At 39.1% G+C, this 21802-nt stretch overlaps 1 protein-coding gene across 1 annotated transcript; it reads right to left on the bottom strand.

Moving 5' to 3' along the window:
* Positions 1–5063: 5063 nt before the first annotated feature.
* sox14 (SRY-box transcription factor 14) lies at positions 5064–7220 on the bottom strand. The gene has a single exon (XM_042007442.1). The coding sequence runs from the start codon at positions 6653–6655 to the stop codon at positions 5939–5941; it is 717 nt and encodes a 238-aa protein (XP_041863376.1). The 5' UTR covers positions 6656–7220; the 3' UTR covers positions 5064–5938.
* Positions 7221–21802: the final 14582 nt, after the last annotated feature.

Below are 21802 nucleotides of genomic sequence, written 5' to 3'. Positions count from 1 at the left end.
TAATGGCATGTCAGATATAAGACCAAAAGTGTTACTTTATCTGTAAAATGTCAAGACTAAGGCGATACTTGTATTCTAGAAAATGTTTCAGATTTATTGCAGTAATTGACCCTTTCATTGTAGTTTGGATTCTATTGTCAAACAAGCAGCAGAAACTTGGATTAAATAACTTTATTTTAATTGAGAAATGTAAGATAGACTAGTCAACTATCCCATATCCCTTCAAGAAATAGAGATTAATTTTAAAGGTAATCATAAGTGTGAAAATTGCTCTTATCTTTTCACTGTTGCTTGGACTGCTAACGGCTCGCCCGGCTCTCAAGTCATCCTGCTGATAAATATTCATATATACCGTTCAGGGTCTTTGTTAGTTTCACAACCTTCCATCAGTCTGATCTGTTGTGGCATGAGCAAAACAAATAGTGAAAATGAATTAATTAAAAATGTATATATATAAATAATAAAGACAATGAGAGAAGAGGAGTAAATGTGGAACATCAAAGGCTGGTGTATCTGTGCAGCATGTAAACACTGCGTTCCTTCACTGAGTGGAAGAGCCCTTTTTAATGATTCCATGGAAGATTGCCACATCGACAAGCATCCTGTAATAAATGAAATTAACAAACATTTCTGTAGGGTCTTTTCAAAGAGAAAGAGAGCCCAATGTTTTTTTTCAGATAAGTGGTCCATACATCCCCTGCTCTATCCTGATTAGTCTAATCCAGTGAGAAGTGCGTGCAAGGTTTTGATTGAGTCAGCCGTCGAGGACCCCGGGGGAAACCCTCCTGATAAGTGCCTTTACCTTTCACCTCCAGAACCCCACGCACGTCGTTTCACCATATCCCACTCCCTCTAATCTCATTTGGCCCAGGAAGACATGCTCAGGCACAAGAAGCTACGATTAGCATCCTCTTTACTGAGGGATCCCATTGGCTCGGACTGCCAGTGCTGCCCTCAACCAGGGCCGCTGAAGGCACCAAATCAGCCAGGTAGTTGTGTGTGTGTGTGTGTGTGTGTGTGTGTATCCCACCTTCAAAAGCATGACTTTGACAGCTTGATATCAAAAGCTGACTTTCCTCTATTTATCTTCACTTGGCAGTACAGGAACTCAAAACCATCTCCCGTATTTTATGACATGGATGCAAGAACAGGAAGGCAACAAGGATTTTAGAAAAGCTGAGAATGAGAAATTTGATTCATTTCTCGAAGACTTTTAAGGGATTTCTTTCTTTTAACCAATTTAAATGTTCAGATTGGGTATCTGTTATTTAGATATTTGGGGAAAACAAACATGAGTCTTACCATTACTAAACTCCTAAATCTTCGACTCATGTCAACCAGCTGAAAAATGAACCCTTAAAGCCACTGCTGTGGTCATGCATCTTTCTAAAATAATCTTTTTAACATCCAACCCATAGCTTTATTTTATTTTATTCCTACTGAATTATTCTGTGACATGATGCATCATGCATTTTTTTCCAAATAGGGTATTTTGTCGAGATAACTTTGAGTGACTGTTTGGTTAAAGAAGTAAATTCTGAGTAGAGAGAAGAGTTCTGTGAGCGCAAACTGTATGTGGGAAGAACTCAGCAGAGCTTCAGCAGTGAATATGTTGACTAAATGTCACACAAACCCAAATTGTGCTTTTTAGAGATAATAAAGAAAACCATCTTTTTTTTAAAGAACAACAAATTTATTTTATGAAAGTATAGATAAACTAATCATAAGTGTTTTAAAATGTGAAGCAAACCTTTCCCTTCATTTTTATATCATGAAAAAAAAATGTAAATCAAGCTTCACTTAATATTTGCAACATCAATAAAATAATAACCCATGTATCAAACTGATTGTTTTACACAAAAATGAAAAATACTGATTGGTATTTAAATTTTTTTTCTTCCCTTTTTAAAGCATTTTTTTTTTGTTTATTTTCTTGTCATCAACACGCAAATGCAGCAGAAGTCTCATGCAAAATAATTCAGAAAAGACAGACAAAATTTAGACAACAAATTCAGAGAGCAGTGCAGACACGTCCCATTTCACTGCAAATTAAATATTAATAAAAATGATGATGATAATAATAATAATAATAATAATAATAATAATAATAATAATAATAATAATAATAATAATAATAATAAATTGAAGTTAAGTGGCCTCAGGAATGTGTGATCAGAAACTACTGAATGAGCAGCTGCTGCCTCTGGTATGTCATCTGTGGATTTAATAAATTTTAAAAAGGAAGAAAAATCAGAGCAATATAATGAAACAAAATAAAAAAGAAGGAAAAAAAGAGAGAAATATGGTTGAAGCAGCAGCTCTCAGCCTGGGGGTCAGGATCACTTCAAGGGTCACAAAATAAATCAGACAGCAAAATAAGAAGAAAAAAAACAGAAGTCCAGAGTTAGATATTTTTCTTCTAATTTTGTTGATAAATCTTATGTTGGACATGATTTTTACGTCTTTATGCTCCTCACGCTGTGTCATTGGGAGACTGAATTAAAAAGATTGTGAACACACACATCTGTAAACTGAAGGAACAGAAAATTGTGATTTCTGTTATTCAACAACCAATAAATTAAAATATTGTATATATATATATATATATATATATATATATATATAAATAAACGGGGGGGGGGGGGGTCTAAATCACTTTTCCGAATGGTGCGAGGCATTAAAGGAGCGTGGCATGATTCCTTTTCTCTCAGCTCATCTCCCCCTACACACTCACACACACACACAACCACATCTTTTTTATCAGCTCGTTCACCATTTCATTTCTTTCAAATGAGAATTCAGGGACCCCCAAATTCAAGCCCCCGTGTCTTCAAACAACACAACTGTACGGTTTTACTTCTTCTCCCGTCAAAATGGTATCCCAGATTCAATTTTAGATAGACCAGGATTTAACCAGTGATGAGTTTCTTTCTTTTTTTTTCTTTTTAGGGATTTTATTTTAGAGACAATATTAAATAAACGGAAATAAGATCAGTTTCAACAGAAAAAATGCGCTAAAATGCGGCGTCTTTGATGCGTAAATCTGCGATGCGGCACATTTTTCTTCTCCTTTAGTCATCATCGGAAGAAGCAACAATAATGACACCCTGCTAGCATCCTCACCATTCACATCTGCTGCTGCTTTTTCTTCAGAGTACCTTTTTTCTTCATCTTGTTATTTTTATTAGCTCTCCTAAAAACAAACCACATTGTCAACACACACTTATCAAATTCCATTTACTGCTGATGATTTCAGGGTTACATTAAAACACAATTATTTAAATGACCCATGGCTTTTAATTAAACACCCCCTCCTCTCCTCGTGCTATTTTTGTTTCGTGTTTTTTTTTTTTCTCTTTTCTTGAGACTAAAGTGTTTTAAAGGGAATACAATGATTTTTTTAAGGAGAGGAAGTCAAAGCGCGTGCTTTACTCGGTGTTTCCCCCTCCTCATTGACTTTTATCGCTAAATGAAGCATATAAATGACCTGAAAGCGCTGGCTGTCGCGTTAAATTAAATAAAATAAAGAACAATTATCCTCTCCTTTTTTTTCTCCCTCTGATCTCGCGCTGAAAAGGAGTCCTGGAGAGATAAGGACAGATTGAATTCTCTCTGTTGTGCTCCAATAAAAACGTCTAGGGGGAAAAAGAGAGATTTAAACACAAAGCCATACACACACAGTTCCCCTATAATTTTAAATCATAATTTCCCTCCCATTATACCCCCTCACACACCGTTTATCGTTATTTATTTCAGGGCGTTGTAACCGCAGTCAATTTCCGTGACTAAGTTGGATAATTACAGGTGAGGCGAGTAGATCCCAGTGAAGGCAGAAAGTTGGTTTCAAACAAGATCCCCGTCGTTATATTATATATAAGTGATGAAATATATGCAACCAGATCTGCAGCCACAGCCCTGAAAGGAATTATAATTGTCTTCATTTCAAAGTTGAATTAGGACGCTTTAGGGGGGGGTTGATGTAAAAACTTCACATTCGGGTTCAATGAAGTATCAACCTAATTTACAGCTCCAGATAAGGACTAAGTCTGTCATAAAAAGAAAGAAAGAAAAAAAAACTCCCCCCACCTCCTCCTCCATCCTTCCCTCCCTCCCCAGGACTGGATTGCACCTTTGGGCAATAGTGCAGAATGCTAACTTCTCTGCACACATATGTTCCTACCAGATAAGTAAACAATTTGGATGTGGAATGATTTTTTTTTCTTTTTTAATTAATGCAACAATTCTAATATCAACACACACGCAAACGCACGCGCGCAAATCTATCTTCCCCTGCTAAGGAGAGAAAAGGAAATTCCACCTTGTTGTTCTTAATGTCAGCGTTTCATTCACAGGTTTGTGCAGGTTTAAACACGTGGGGATGATTTGATATAACGGGGATGCATTTCAGCGAAGTGAAGGGCAGCAGAAAGTTGGAGAGCAAAAATAAAATAGGATAAAAAAAAAGAAAAAAAAAGAACAGTCACATTCAGTTTGTTCCATTAGTTAAAGCTGTAATTAAAGCAGCTCCTTGAAGTGATTAAGCAGTCAGACAAGTCGGACTGGGCGGAATCCCTCCGGGGAGGCCTCTGCTGAACTGTCAAACATCAAAAAACCGGTTCATCCCAGTGTCACAACGAAAAAACACACACCTTCACCACGCGGCTGCGCTTAACACGCCTGAACTCTGCTTCTGTTCTCATGTTCGTAATTATCATAATAACAGTAAAATTAAAAAGGAAGTAGAGGCAGCAGCTAAATGAGGAGGTAATTAAGTCTTGTTGGCAAAATGATCAGAGAAGGTTTGACAGCTTAAACACAACAGAGAGCATCGATTTGGGCTGAAAAAAGATTGATTTGAATGCTATCAACTGGATTGATCATGACTATCATTATTTCACTTCCACAAACCCTTAAATTAATTATAATATCAATATTCTCACATTTTTAAATTTTATTTAATAGTTTAAAATCGTTCGTTTTGCTGTTTGAACGCTCTGCTGCAGCCGCACGCGACATTATCTTTTGTCATCTCAATAACCTCCAAATACAGGAAATTGCTGTGTGGTTGAAGACAGATTGTCTTTATTCAAAAGGTCTTTGCTCAGCACTTGAACAAAGAGCTGGAGGTATCAACCTTCCAGATACATCATCCTTTCCATAACATGACAGCTTATTAAATTACCATCTCAGATAGAAAATACACATAGAACTCCTTGAATTCCAATAGTTATCCTCAAAAATCAATATTAAATTAAATTAAAAATAACAGCAAATAAAAATATAAAAATAAAAACAAATGACGGGTGGGACTATATCACCACTGAACCACTTGAAAATGCAAAATTAAACATTTAAATGGTTTGTTTTTCCTCCTTATTGTCATCTTACCGTCTACTTGTACGTTGCATTTTTTTTAAATAACATGAACAATATAACCCGTATATTAAACAGCCTATATGTCCTGACTTTTGACCTTCTATCCAGAATATCGTCATAAAATTGCCCCCCCCAAAAATGTGGATTATTTAGGCTTATGCAGGAAATGTGAATTAACGCTAATTGTGCAAGTCCGATTTTTTCAGCCTATCAATAATCAAGACAAATCAGTATATCAGCATTGAAGTGTACATAATAAATAAAGTTAAAGGCCTCCTTTTCTGGTTGCCATAAACGTTATAACATTTACATTTCTTACAGTTCACAGGGATCCGTACTTTACAGCAAACTCCAGCTCCTGTGCTCAGGCAGGAACTTGTGGGATTTCTGGAAAAGTTTCTCTTTTCTTGTTTCTCCTCTCTCTGTTATTTTTTTTTATAACAAGTCCAAGGCAGTTAACACCGTTCATGCCTTTTTTTTAAGGGGCGCGCGCTGTCCGTAACATATTTACATGCATTTCAGTATTCAAAAGAGAAAATAAAAATAAAAAGAGTCTTGAGGGTTACATGGCAGTGGCGTGTGCGGATGAATATGGGTCTATCCCAGCCTTGGTCATACCTGGAAAAAGTATGTAGGCCACCGGGGGCTGTAAACTTGACGCTGACCAGGCTGTGCAGTTACACGGGACCACGTAGCCCGGGTTTGTGGGCGACGGGTGGGTGTGGGTGTGCTGACTGGGGCACCCAAGGGTGCCGAACGCGCCGTTCTGGTATCCCAAGGAGGACGCGTACGGCAAAGTGCTGGTGCTCAACGTGTGCGGCATCTCCGTCATCTTCTGGATGGCGCTGGAGCTGAACTGACTCGGGTCGAGGAAGGAGTACGGGGCGGACGTCGGCGGAAGAAACGCCCTGGCTTTTTCCGAGGAGCCCAACAGAGAGTCCGCGGCTGACACCGGAAGTCCCTTCAGGTGATCGGTATCCCCAAGGTAAGGCAAAGGGAAAACGTAGCGGTCCTTCTTGAGCAGGTTTTTGGGTTTGCGCCTGGGTCTGTACTTGTAGTCGGGGTGCTCTTTCATGTGCTGTGCGCGCAGTCTCTTGGCCTCGTCAATGTACGGTCTCTTCTCAGACTCTGAAAGCAGCTTCCACTCGGCTCCCAGTCTTTTGCTGATCTCCGAGTTGTGCATTTTGGGGTTCTCCTGAGCCATTTTCCTCCTCTGGCCCCGGGACCAGACCATGAACGCGTTCATTGGTCTCTTGATATGATCAGCAGGCTTCGACATCTTAAAAACTAGACTTTTTTTCAAATTTATCCCCACTGTTAATGACAAGGAAAAGTTTTTATCAGAGGGAAGGGAAACTATTCACCTGTCCAAACACCAGATACCGGTCATGCCACGTCTGAGATGGTTGGCGTCTGCAAAGCTGCGAAAAGGAAAAGAGGAAAATAAAAAGAAGAAAACAAAAAGAAGAAAAATCCAGCACGCGGATCTGTTCTTCCCGAGTTAAAACACTGATTTGCGTTCGCTGAAGTCCGCTTGCAACTCTTGTCTCAGACCTGCGGCAAGAAGAAGAAAAAAAAGAAAAAACACATGCAAGATGCACACAAAAAATCCTTAAAGGTGAAAGCAATGTTCCGCATTCAGTTTGCAGGAGTCATAAAAGTGTCCACTGTTATTTTTTCTTTTTTCCCCTCCCGTCACAGCCTCTCTCTCTGAGGTTTGTCGTCAAGCACCTGGCTTGGAAATGAGCGGAAGAGCGTGAATACGAGCCAAAAGCGGTGAAGTTCAAAGGCTGGGCTGGTTTGGTTTCTGCACGCAATCTGACATAATCTGCAGGGCGTTCACTCACCAACCTGAGCGCCCAATCAGCACCGAGACCCGCGTTCAGAATACCTACAGCACAAAAATATAGGCTATGTACATTACAACATAAACAAAGACAGGGTGGTAGAAGGCGAAAAATGTGTGTGGGTGTGTGTGTACGTGCGTGCGTGCGTGAGTACTTGTGTGTGTGCGAAGGGAAAACGCTTACAATCCTTCCGCTATTCCATTTAATGTAATGAATCTCAACAAATACACACCTTCAACCTGTTTACAGAAGGAAACAAACAAAAATAAAAGCATTCATGTTCAGTAATAAAGATGTGTCAACGTTTAATTCTGAATGTGATGTCATGGTAAGGGACATTTATTTATATCACATATTTCACACATCAGGTAACAAGATGATGATCAAAAGAGACACAAGTTGTAATACAAACAAACGTCAACAGGAAATAAATTATTATCGTCATGGGTGTATATGAAAAATACATATTAAAGAAAAAAATAAGAAGAATAATGAGAGTAAAACTAAAATACATGGTGAAACAACATAACATAGAAGCTCCTCTGTGCCTGGCTGAAGGACACCTCAGCAAAACTTTAGAGGAACCCATTTAAAAAATATTTGAAAAAACTTTATATAATATATTTATAAGTTTTTCAAATATTTTCTGTTCAATTAGCCAACAGAGCGCCACACTCTCTTCATAGTAAAATTGTCAAAATAAAAAAAGAGGACAGAGGAAACAAGCTCGAGCACGTATAAGCCCACAAATGAGCACCCACGCGCACTCACAGGCTCGCGTTACATTGGCCGTAAATGGGAATCTAAGTGTGAGCTTGTAATTGTTGCATTAGTTCAGTTTGACAGTCTGCTTTCAGTAAAGTCATCGTTTTAAAATGCTAATTTCCTGTGCGGACCACGTCCTAATAGCCCCCCGGCTAATGTGCGCGTGATATATTATTCCTTCAGCTGTGATTATTAAACGAAAGGAACACACACACACACTCGCACACACATTTATGTGTTAACATTCTGTAAGTAGAGATAGCCTACAATAAGACTTCACTAGTTCCACTGCTGAGTTATTTAAGGAAGTCTTTGGCCTATATTTCTACATAACTATAGGCCCAAGTGTGCGCACGCACGAGCGCATCCACACGCGGGTGTTTTGGGCCACATGTCATCATCTCATCTTTCTCCCTCCGCTCTGCATGCTTTTCTGCACAAAGAAGCTACTTCAAAATGATGCTAATATTTGTAATTTTAGCTTATTATAAAACACTTGACATAAAGAGCTAATTAGGTAATATGTAGAGTTAATAAGTCTATACTTTATTTCGCCTTTACTGATGTGTATTTTTAAACTTATTACTATATTAGATTTTTTTGACCCAATAAGGAAAAAACGGAGTTAATTTTCCTGCCTGTGATGTTCTCCTCTTTCCCATATTTCTTTCTCACGCTCTCTCTCTGCTTCCACTTACGCATGCGTCAGTCGGCAGCTTCTAACCAGAAGATTTCCATCATTTTTTTCCTTGCAAAATCTTCCAATAGACCTAATCGTTATAAAAATGCGGCTTTTTGGAGAAAAGATCCTCCTCACACCGCCTTAACAAAACAATCCGCTCAGGATAACCCTCATTTCTTCTTCTCTTCTTTCTCCTCTCTCCCTTCTTTTTTCCCCAGCCGACTTGGTGCATACAAAACAAACGAAATATTTTCTCAGTCCTCCCAGTCGCCAGATTTTATGAAATGAAATGTTCACCTGCAACCAAGAGGTAGTATGCTGCATGTTTTGCACTGTATATTTGGGGCTTGCATTAAACTTTTAAATTGCGTTATGCTATCTTTCACAGAGCAGCACGTATGCAATTTGACATGTGGCGTCCAGGCTGCCGCATACCCACACCGGCTTAGACTTCATTTGAGATCAATGAATTAGATAACAGGAAATTATTTTAGGGGGCTGAGCCTCCATACTCACGAGGGAGAAGTCGGCTATGTTTCTTATTCAAAAACTGATTGTCTAATAAACGCGCGCCTGAAAGTTCCCTCGACAATTTAACGGCGTAATGAGAAATGCAATAGGTTTTGATTTGTCGAGGACTGAGATGATTATTATTTCTATCTGCATTTTCTCTTCAGATTCCTTTAATATAGCACATATCTGGCTCTATTCTGCACAGTGATAGTCTGAGCCGAGCTAATAAAAAGACAAACGTGTCAGAACTCTTTGGGGTTCTGCACCTGGATGCGCGTCACCTTGTAGAATAAATAAATAAATAATATCTCCACGAGCAAACTCCAGGTTATTGGAAATGTCAAGACATGCGCACATAGTTAAAAAAGATGAAATTATAACCATTTAAGTTAGATTTATTTATGATTTACTAAAATGAAAATTATTGCTCTGCATTTTATTCAAGTTAAAATAAGACAGCTCATTCAAACAAACAGTTCCTCGGTAGTGCGCACCAGGGGCGAACCTTGCACGCGCACGCGCTCTGACATATGAAAACTGGGATTATCTAAGGACATATGGCCATCCATCTCGCCTAAAAGAGTGAATGGGGAGCGGCCTGACACACGGAGAGCCTATTAGCCAACTGGGGCTGCCGTGGAGCGCGCGGAGGTAAGCTCCCCGACCGGAACTGTCCATGGTGCTGAAGCGGTAAGAGGTTTTCTTCCCTGCACACTTTGCGTCTTCTCCTCAAAAACTCTTAAAAGCTAGGGTTGACATTGCAATGCCTTTTATTGTATTTCCATCCTATTTATGGATGGTTCTCTGTATGAAAATATTAGACACTGCGACACCTCGCTGGACCCACAACTTCCCTAACTCGGTTTTCTTCTTCTCTTTTTTGCAGCTGAATATTTCTAAGCTTAAGGAACTGTTGTTGAACCACATGTGGACATTACAAACTGTGGGAGTATAAAGAGCACACACACACACACACACACACACACACACACACACACACTTTTAATGCTAATTAGACATACTAATTTATTGAAATTTTGTTTGTTTCAGTTATTATTCTCATTATTATTAACCTCCTCATAAAACTCAGATCTGTTACATCTGTTTTGTTCTTTGTATTTTGTTTTATCACAACTCTGTAAGATTTCTACATTGAGCTCAGGGGCATATCTAGAAAAAATATGATGTAGGCCAGGTTGGGGTAGCTACATGTAAATTGTCTAATTAACTCTTTGTTACAACTAATGTGCTAAACAGCCAACGATTATATATAGTAGTTTGTATTAAAAGTTGTTTACTTAGGAGGACTTAGGATGATCCTGCATTGTATGGTTTTAATCACAGCCACACAGACACTTAGACTTTATTGATGATGTGAATATCTTGATTTGAGTTAAATTAGTTTTATCAGCATTTCTTCAGCATCATTAGCTGTTTAACTTTTACAGTTTTAAAATTGTATGACTTTTACATAATGTAAATAAAACGTAAACAGTTTGTGAAGATACACGTTCTCTGTGTTGGCAGACGATAAGATGATGTTGTATAAATGATGCATTAAGATCAAGAACATGTGTTGATGTGGAACATCATAGAAGTACATCATGTGCTGCATTCACTTGCACTGGGTATCTAAAGTTTCCCCTGATGAAGGTAATTTTACACTGAATATTTGCCTATAAAACTACGTGTATGTGACGCGTCTCTTTTTTTCTTTATTCCAATTCAATAATATTTCTGAAATACTAAAAGATGTGCACACACATGCACTGAGCTCCAAAAAAACAATTGATTATATATGGATGAGATGTAACACTCCACATACAAAATTCTTGCATTCAGTGTAAAATGATTTACAATGACAGAATAAAACAGAGCCTCTTTTCAGGCTCGTTCACTGAAAATGTTCTGTCTTTTCCAATTATTTCTGAAATACTCAGTGTTCATGGTCAAGGTGTCTGTCCCTACTGATGTCACAAATATGTATGTGCACTGTGCACTTGAAACAGGGATAATTGATCCTGCAATGTTCAGCACATACAAGCTTTTCTTCATTCTGGAAGCAATTATAAAACTCATGTTCTCCACTTCTTTTCTTTTCTTTCTTTTTTAATTTTTACAGTATCCTTTTCCAAGTACTGTTCATTGACAGTGAGAAGCCGTCGGAACAGCAATGAGCTACATGTGCGATATATTTCCAACATATAGACTATATTACAGAAAAGAATAATTTATTTATATCTTTGTGTTGAAATTTTTTCTTAGTAAGATAGTGAGGTCAGACTTGAATAAAAATCCGAAATAACTGAACCTGAGCTGCTCTCGCTTTTATTCCACCACACTGGATGATACAGAACAGAGCAGGAAAAATTAACAGAGGTTCAAGGCATCAGGTGATAATGAAAGGATAGGGCAATACTTCAAAGACCACGAGGTCCACATCACACAATTATACAATACAATTAGGATTAAAGGGGCAAAACAAAGATAACAGGAGATAGGGATGAATTATCACAAAAGGAAATATGTGACTCTCTCCTGACCTTCATTAAAAGAAAAAAAAATCTCATTTATTGCAAGCCTTCCTTGCAGGGGGATTTCAGGCTTTCACATGAGACTCTGAATCAACAGATAAGATTTGCTGGGTACAAATGAGAGTCTGAACTGTTACTAAACAAAAACATCTACTGTGTTCTAGAATAAACAAGGACATTCACTCTATGTGTGTATATATAGGTACACTCACTGGTCATTTTATCAGCTCCACCTTCTAGTACCGAGTTGGACCCCTTTTTCCTCCAGAACTGCTTTAATTCTTGGTGTGATAGATTGAACAAGGTGGTGGAAACCTTCCTCAGAGGTTTTCTCCATATTGACATGACAGCATCACACAGTTGCTGCAGGTTTGTCGGCTGCATCCATGATGAGAATCTCCCGTTCCACCACATCCCAAAGCTGCTCTACTGGACTGAGATCTGGTAACTGTGGAGGCCGTTGGAGTCCAGTGAACTCGTTGTCATGTTTAAGAAAGCAGGTGGAGATGATCTGAGCTTTGTGACATGGTGCATTATCCTGCTGGAAGTAGCATCAGAAGATGCTACACTGTGGTCATAAAGGGATGGACATGGTCAGCAGCAATACTCAGGTAGGCTGTGCTGGTTAAACCAGGCCACATTATTACTCAGGGGCCCAAAGTCGGCCAAGAAAATATCCCCTACACCATTACACCAGCAGCAGCCTGAAGTGTTGATCCAAGGCAGGATGGATCCATGTTGTAGCCTCAGTTTCCTGTTCTTAGCTGGCAGGAGGGACCCGGTGTGTCTTTTGCTGCTGTAGCCCATCTGCTTCAAGGCTGGACGTGTTGTGTGTTCATAGATGCTGTTCTGCAGACCTTGGCTGGAACCAGTGATTATTGGACTTCCTGTTGTCTTTCTATCATCTGTCTGCATTCTGCTCTGACCTCTGACATCAACAGGAGACTCTGGTCCAGACAACTGCTTCTCACTTCATCAGACCATTTTCCCCTTTCTTCCTCATTCTGATGCTCAGTTTGAACTTCAGCGGGCCATCTTCACCGTGTCTACATGACTAAAAGCAGCCACATGATTGGCTGACTTGCTATTTGTGCTAACAAGCTGCTGAACAGGTGGACCTGATAAAGTTGTGGTCACAATAATTTTATAAAAAGTCTTCTAACTTCCCTTGTGAGTTTTCTATGCTGCTACTTACAATTATGGCTCAAAATCAGTAGCATCTATGAACATCTTTGGGAAGCAGCACATAGTGTATGTTTCTTAGCAAGCATCACCTGTCCTCCCAGTCTAGCGAGTCAAACATCATTCTGAATGGGTTCAGCGGAGAATCAGTTCCTTAAACTCCAGAAGCTGCAGATCTAAGTTTTCCTTCCTTGTTTTCTACAAACAATCAAATCTGTAACTTGAAACTGCTCATTATGAAAGAAGGTCTGAAAAACCTTTGGATGATCTGGTCATTAACAATTAAAAATTTCACCAAAAGAAAAACACCAGTCTAAATAAAATAAAGCACCTGCTGTTTTCATTCAACTGCGTAGACCTGAGGGGAGACATATAAAGCCCATATGTTACATCAGACCTTAATATGTTCACTGTAAATTCTCCAAGAGTGAGAAAGCTGTTGATTTCTGGGGAAGCACAGACGCATCATCCCAACACCGGTAATAATCAAAGCTCTGCTTGCTGAAAACAGCTGACTATCAGCCAATAGGATCATCTGGTGGCAGTGGCTGATATCTACCTGATTCTTCTAATTTTTTAAATGGGGTTTTCACACCAATGAGCTTTTTATTTAAAAGCTTTTGTGATACATTTGAATAAAACATTTAGTTCTCATTGAAAAATGTTGACGTCAAAGAGCTGAAATACTTCATAAGGGTTATCAACTTGTTGTTTTAAAAAGCACTTTTTTATTGTTTCCTTTGTATTAAAGAGAGAATAACTTGCCTGAACAATCAGTATCCGCTACGGGCCTTCAGCCAAGTTATTACTTTTGTCACAAAACTGGATGAGGAAGGCAGGCCTCAAATGCAACCCCAAAAGTGTAAAATCAAACATTCTTTAATGGAGACCAAAAAGTGGAACCGACGTGGTGAAACAGCCAGGCAAGAAAATCAAATGGGGCAAAGCCAGAGGCAAATAACATAAGGCACGTGGACCCCCACATTTTTCACCACGTGGGGGTGAAAAAGCTGGCACGCTGATCACACAAGGAACACAAACAAACTGGCAAGGAAAGAGTTTATATAGACACTGTGACAGGGGAAAACAATGAGACAAAGGTGGGACACATCAGGGCGGGGCAGGTGCTGATTACAGGAGGGCAGGAAGTGAAGACGTTAGCGCACAAAATAAAACAGGAAATAGAAAAACATGATGGATATAAACATAACTCAACCAGTAGAACTTGATGTAACAATCTGAACATTGTTATGGGTCAGAACTGCATCCATCAAGATTTTCCATCAGTTTGACAATTCTAGGAATTAATTTAAAGCCATGCTGAAGACCTGACTCAGTATTTTAGTAGTTTGGACCCAGAATTCAAGTCTTCACTTAGCCAACAATGTCTGTTTGGATCCTACTGCAAACCCGGTTCCACCAGCTTTTGGACTGTTGACATATCTTCTGCCTTTATCCAACAAGGACTATGTCACTATTCTCATTAGAGGATGATCTCATCTCCAGGCTCATCTTCTCACTGTGTTCTGTACTCTTGGCTTCATTCTGCAGGTGAATCATCTCCACTCAGCATCAGTCTCTTCTTCTTACCGCAAGATCATATCCAGAACTTTCATTGTAAGCAACAGTGAGGTGAAATGTGAGAATTCAGCACAGAGTTTAAAAGTCCCCTCTATTTCTGGATGTCAAGAAATCCCACACCTTTTGACATTAAGTGAAAGACCATCTTTCTGCTGTGTTTCCTGGGCAACCAATGGTGGGAGCAGGGCATCAAGGCTCATATTTCTTGTCTTTGCTCTGCCAGACTTGCAAAAAGATGCTTCATGGTGTAATGCTCCCCTTCAAGAAGAGAAATGCTTCGAACGAATTCCAGCATGTTTATTTATATGAACTCAGGAAGTTTCCTGGTCCTATCAGATTTTTCTCAACTAGTACCATCCCCCAGTTCTATAACCTCAAGTTGCAGAAAAATTCCTCCAAAGACATGAACTCATGTGTTGTACTGTAACATGAGCAGTATAAATGATCACAAAAATATTTAATTACAGAAAATTAAAGAAAAGGTTTCTCCCTGAAGGGAAGGAGGAGTTTTCATTAATCTAAATAACAGCTCTCTTAAAGTCCTGATTACATGATAAGCCCCAATAACCATGCAGTCTTTAAGGGTTTATTTTTACTTGAATGGTAAAAAAAAATACTTTGGGTAAACATTCAACTTCATATCAAGCAAATGTCGAGAGAGATGTATTTAAAAAGCAATTTTTCCTCCAGAACTGCTTTAATTCTTGGTGTCATAGACTGAACAAGGTGTTGGAAACCTTCCTCAGAGGGTTTCTCCATACTGACATGACAGCATCACACAGTTGCTGCAGGTTTGTCGGCTGCATCCATGATGAGAATCTCCCGTTCCACCACATCCCAAAGCTGCTGTGAAGGCCGTTGGAGTCCAGTGAACTCATTGTCATGTTCTAGAAAGCAGGTGGAGATGATCTGAGCTTTGTGACATGGTGCATTATCCTGCTGGAAGTAGCATCAGAAGATGCTCCACTGTGGTCATAAAGGGATGGACATGGTCATCAACAATACTCAGGTAGGCTGTGCTGGTTAAACCAGGCCACGTTGGTACTAAGGGACCCAAAGTGGGCCAAGAAAATATCCCCCCACCATTACATCAACATCCTAAACCACTCATCCAAAACAGGATGGCTCTATGTTTTCATGATATTGCTATCTTTTGCTATTCTGCAGACCTTGGTTGGAACCAGTGCTTATTGGACTTCCTGTTGTCTTTCTATCATCTCCAACCAGTCTGCCCATTCTCCTCTGACCTCTGACACCAACAAGACATTCTGGTCCAGACAACTGCTGCTCACTGGATATTTTCTCTTGTTCAGACTGTTCTCTATAAACCCTAGAGATGGTTGTGTGTTAAAATCCCAGTAGATCAGCAGTTTCTGACATTCTCAGACCAACAACTATGCTACGATCACAGTCACTTAAAGCTCCTTTCTTCCTCATTCTGATGCTCAGTTTGAAATTCATCAGGTCGTCTTCATCATGTCTACATGACTAGATGTTGCCATGTTGATTGGATATTTGTTTTAAAAAGCAACTGAGCAGGTGGAGCTGACGAAGTGGCCGGTGAGTGCAGTGTCATGTTGTGGTTAATCGAATTTGGTGGGTATATGAAGAAAAAAGAAATTTAAAGGCAAACTAAAGGCAGTCTTTAGTGGGAGAGCACATCAACTTCCTCTTGAATTTATCTTTTTAAACCCATATTCATATTACCTTTGTAACTAATCTTCCATGTAATCTATTTTTCCACTACTTCCACTGATCTAGGATCTGGGACCAGAGCCTCAACATGAAAAAGTGCTACGAGTCAAGTGATGAATTCAAACCTGATAAACTTTGATCAGTCAGCTTCCTTTAGTGTATTTTCTCTCTTTTCTTACTTACAGACCTATATTTCCCTAAAAAAAATCCTTCCAATGAGTTGCATTGAAGGTAAAAACTGAACCAAGTCAAACGAAGAAAAGATAGCAAGGAAACTGAGAGCTTTTGAAGCCAGGCAAGCTGATGAAGAAGGAAAAAAGTACAATTCCACAAATCTGTATCAGTGAATGATTAATTAATTTTGCTTGAATGATCTGTTCTAGCCTTGTGAGATATCACTTTCTATTTCTTGTGCACTTTTACTGAAGATCTCAAGAGACTGGTAGTTCAAAAGGCGGTTCAATTTAGAGCTCCTACTGGAAACGGCTTCAGAAAACCTCTGCCATACATCGGGCTTTGATGTGTTTTAACTGTCATAATCTCACTGTTCAAAAGATGTGGGGGGGGGGGGGTTGGTCCATTGTATGTGTTCTTTTTCTTTTTCTTCTTTTTCAAAATTCATTTAGACGACATCGCACTTTTGATTATCTTCCCTGACGTTTCTTTCTGATTGAAGTGTGGCTCCTGTAGAAGTTTCTCCTAATCTCCTTCAGTTTGACCTATATCGTGTTGCAGCTGGAAGATGAAGCTGGTCATTTATTAATCAAAGAAGAGATACATATCCTGTAATTTATCGGCTTATTTTCAGCTGGTTGTTTGTCTTTGCCCGTAGTTGTACCCCTGCAGTTACACCCCCCCCTCAATAAAGCTCACATTTATAAGTCTGCATTTACAAGTAGATGATGTGTGATGGCTGCTTATTCAAAAGCAAACAAAACTTGAAGAGATGATAAAACCTTGAGTCAGAACTCTGCAGGGGTGGACTGAGATTGAAACTGGTCTGACTCTCTGCTCTCTCAAATTGAGGGTCCATTGTAGTACGTCAAACAAAAGGTTTTTTATCAAAGCCTCTTAATGTAACTCCCCCCACCACCACCACCTCCTTCACTCTCTTGGCCACCAACTCGTTCTTCTCTTCCTCTCTTTTCTCATTCATTTATTCCACTGTGTGTGGAAATAGGCTGGGCAACAATTAATTTCAGAGTGAATTCAGGCAGGATCTATTACCCCTCTCTGCCTCTATTGCTCTAATGGAAATCTATTTCACTTCTCTTTTGTGTCCAATATAATTTAATGCCCATTTTATTAATGGCCTGAAATAATTACGGAAGGCTTTTGTGATTCTTGAGTATGTTTCATTTAATTGTGCAATAAATGTCTAATCAGAGCTCCCATCTGAAGCCATTATGGCATTAAAATTAACAATTACGCCACAAATGTCTTGGTGAATGCGTCGGGGTCTATAGAAATCGTTGCTGATAACAAGACACATATAAATCATTCATGAGAATTTTTGCAGAGAAAAGCGGCATGAGAGATAGGAGGAAAGGAGGGAGAAAAAAGAAGAGGTGGAAGAAGAAAGGAGGAGAAGAAAGAGGCTGAGTTTTCTTTATTCCATTGAAAAACGGGGATGGCCAAAAGATAGTGCATTCTAAAACTGTGTCACCCACTCCAGTTCTTTCTTTGCCTGTCTCTCTCTATCTCCCTTTAATTTGCCTTCCTCTTTATTTTTGAAGTGACAGATTTCACTTTGGGAATTCATTAACCGTTAACTTGAGTGATAAAATATCTATCAGGCCCACTGCCCGGTTCCTTTGCTAAGCTGCGTGGCGCTCCGGTTCAACGTTGTGGGTGACCGAAGGCAATTAAAGAGGCTTCACACTCCCTCACTCTCCCAGTGTCACTTTCTCTGTGAAAAACAGGAAGGCTGCTCAACATACCAGCAAGAATTGTTTTCTTAGTAGCCAAGTATACAAATTTCATGGTGTGGGGAAACTCCATCTGCTGCTAAAAACCCTCGTCAGTTCCTCCGTGTCATTTCCAAGCTAATATACTACAATTGGTCTTGGTGAATCTATTTTAATAGCATAAGGTTTTGGCCTTCTTTGTTCTCTATTACCATGATGCACAAAGGGCCTCACTGGTCCTAACCAAACTCTTTCAAGTTGCAGAGTCGAGAAAGTGGCTTTGATGTGGATGATGTCTCATGTTAATAAGCAGGTTGATTTTATTCAGATTTTATCAAATATCCCTCCTGTGGATTGGGAAATCTTGTGTTAGTTGGTTGATCAATCTTTAACTCCGTCTGCAGTTGCAGCACAGGATGAATATTTGATACGACTGCTGGTTTTAAAATTTTCACCATGGAGTCGGTTTGTGAGATTTTGCATGAATTCTGAATTATGATCAAGAACATTGTAGAGGTAATTTAGAACAACATACAGAAGTACATTACTTGCTGCATTGACCCTTGGACAACTGCCATTTACCCAAGAGAAGGTCAGTTAACACTAATATTTGTAGCACTGAGATCTGGCATTTGGTTTTCATGTTAAGTATGAGCCTGATGGTAAGCGCGTCGTGGACAAAAGCACAACAGTATTTTGGAAGTGCCACATAACACTTAACTACATTGGTGGGAACACAACAAATAGGACTGTACATTTATGCTGACATCACCCCGGTGTAAAGACAAGTGGAACCAGACAAAAACAGCAAGCCCACATGCTTCAAACTATACCCAAGTCATTTAGACAGCCACTCACTCATGATTCAAAGAGGGCAAAAGAAGTCGACCGGCCGACTGATACGCTTATTGCTGTCGACATGCGACCCTTTTCTGTTGTAGACAACACCGGATTTCAGGACATGCTGCAAGTGCTTGAGCCCTTTACAAAATTCCTTCACAAACCTATTTTACCGATACCCCAGTTCCTGCTTTATACGAGATAAAAGCCAAATTAGAGAGGGCTGTGTCAGCAGCTGTTGCGCTGACTTTAGACAGCTACACAGAGCTGACCATCACCGCACATTAAATTGATCTGGAATGGCAGATAAAAAACAGTGTTATTTATTTGTAAACGTATCAATATTGTTAATCATTATTTAATAATATTATTTAATTATTAATTAATTATTCTGTTTTCTAACAGAAGATGGGGGATTTCTCCATCAGAAACTTTTATTTTATTTATTTATTTTTCTGTTTCAACGACATTTCACTTAAAAACTGTAATTTTGAGTTTAAACAGATATTTTTAATTAACTTCAATAATTTACAAGTTTAAAAAGGCATTAAAATTTATTTTTTTGTATCGAAAAAATATCGAACCGTGACACTAAATTATCGAACCGAACCATACATTTTGTGTATTGTTGCACCCCTAATTAGTATTAGCCTTTTTTTGTCAAGTTCTCCCTTGTTTCCAGTTAATGTCTAGAATAAAAAAATAAAGAAAATTACGTAAAGCAAAATGCTGTGTAGAGAGAGGGAGAGAGAGAGAGATGTTAATAACAGTCATTAAGTATGAAACATGTTCTGGCATCTTGAATCCATGTGTTGGAGATGCTAAGTCAGGAGGAGATGTAGTTGACCTTTAGTAATGAGAGTTGTGAACTGGGGTATATGATCAATAGGAAAAAAAAACACTTTATCGTCAATCCCTGAGTAAAACATTTTGCATTATAAATCCCAGATTGTTTAGATGTCCTATTCACTCAGTTGTATGATTTTCCATCATCAGTGCATGTTATAACCCAATACAGGGATATGAAAGGCGTCACAAAAAATGAGAACTGTGGACGGATGTAAAACTGGGAGTTAACAGATTTTATTGTGGCAAGTGGAAATGAGGAACAAAAACCAAAGGTGGTGAATCACGTGTTGGGGGTAACAAAGCTGCTTAAACCAAAAACCCAATATAATAGCTATTTTCTAAAGTCAACTCAAAACAAGCAAGTAAAAAGTAAAACTGAGAATGACCAAAAAAAAATAAATAAATAAATAACTGGCCAACTAAATTTACAATATTTTAACAAAAGGTGAATCAGCTCCAATATCTAAAATTTAACCAAAAATACTATATACAACTACAAACCTAAACTAGCCCAACACATTCTACCATTTAAGAAGAAACTAACAAAATACAACCAATAGAGAAGTCAAAAGGGCTTTAAGTTTTACCAAACAAAAGAATCAAGATAAAACAAGACTATAAGTCAGCTATACAAAAATATATAACACAAAAGCCAAACAGCTTTAACTGCTGGAAACCAAAAATCCCAAACCATACAATACAAACACCACCACTCAAAGAACACAGTCACAATCAAAGTTTGCAAGCTGAGGGTTGTCTGTGCAAGTTGCCAATGAATCCACAGCTGCAGCCTTTTTTATTGTCCCAGAGTGTAGCTGCAACATTGATGATTGGCCAGGCAATTATCCAATCAGCTGGTAGAAGGCAAAGGTGGGGTGCATGGACCTAATCCTCAGCAGGTCGGAAACAAGTTGTGTTTAGCATAGCCAATCTCTGGTGGGTGGTGGCACACAGGCATTTACATGCAAAATGAGAGAGTCATTAGAGAAATGACAGGCAGCCATGACAGTGCAACAAAACACCTTTCTTCCACTGAACTCTGTGGGACACTTTTATGTCCCCACCAATGTTAAAACCAAACCAATGGAAAAATCTTGTATTGATGATATTGTGACCATCTGTGAAGACACAGCTAGTCATTAATGATTGTGATCAGAACTGTTTTTGCAGGACTGTTTTCTTTAGAGCCCCTGGGAGTGAATTTAGTTGTAGAAACACATCAAAGAACTTTATTGCCTTCTTCTGTGGTGGGTCAACATGGACCTCATTCAAGTGGTCCAGCACCAGAGGTCAAGAGAGATCATTGTTCCCGGGGGGATGGACTATATAAGGATGTGTCCTGAGACTGGAGTTCATGTCTAACATTGTCAGCTGGCCTGTGTTCCACTTGTCTTCTGGTTGTGTTTGAACTCCTGTGATCGAAGTAAACAGCTGTGTCTTCTCACCGATCTGAGTGTCTGTTGTTCATGTGAGGAGTTTTCCTAACACAAGTTGAAGTCCCTGAGGAAAAGCAGTCCTCTAAGTCTGAAAACAAAGGAGCCTAAAGACTGTATGACACAGCAGGATTCACATTATGAACCTTATTTTCAGTTAACTTTGCACTTGTATTTTTTATCATGACTTACAAATAACTCCACCATTCATTCTCTAATTAAGTACTGAAGCTGAAGGCCATCACCAGCTCCTTTGTTTCGCTGGTATTGAGCTGTAGATGGTCCAGTTCATGCCACTGTTTGATACTCTGACACATCCAACAGCTGCCACGAACAGAACTTCTGTAGGTGGCAGGTAAAGAGAAAATAGGACAAAACAGCCCTGTGTTGTTCTCCAGTTCTGTTCAACGTTGTTATGAAGGTGCACACGCTGAGGACGACTGGTAAGGTCACACTGATGCCAGCTAACATTGAACATAACAGTTCTGAGTTATGCTGTGAATTCCATCAAAAATTCTCTGAAAGCATATTTTTAAAGTAAGAAAAACACTGGTAGATGAAAAATTTCTGAGGAGCAAAAGATGGGAACAATGTGCAG

Source organism: Melanotaenia boesemani, chromosome 14 (assembly GCF_017639745.1).
Source record: "Melanotaenia boesemani isolate fMelBoe1 chromosome 14, fMelBoe1.pri, whole genome shotgun sequence".
Taxonomy (NCBI): Eukaryota; Metazoa; Chordata; class Actinopteri; order Atheriniformes; family Melanotaeniidae; genus Melanotaenia; species Melanotaenia boesemani.
This window is presented reverse-complemented; position numbering and strand designations above follow the sequence as displayed.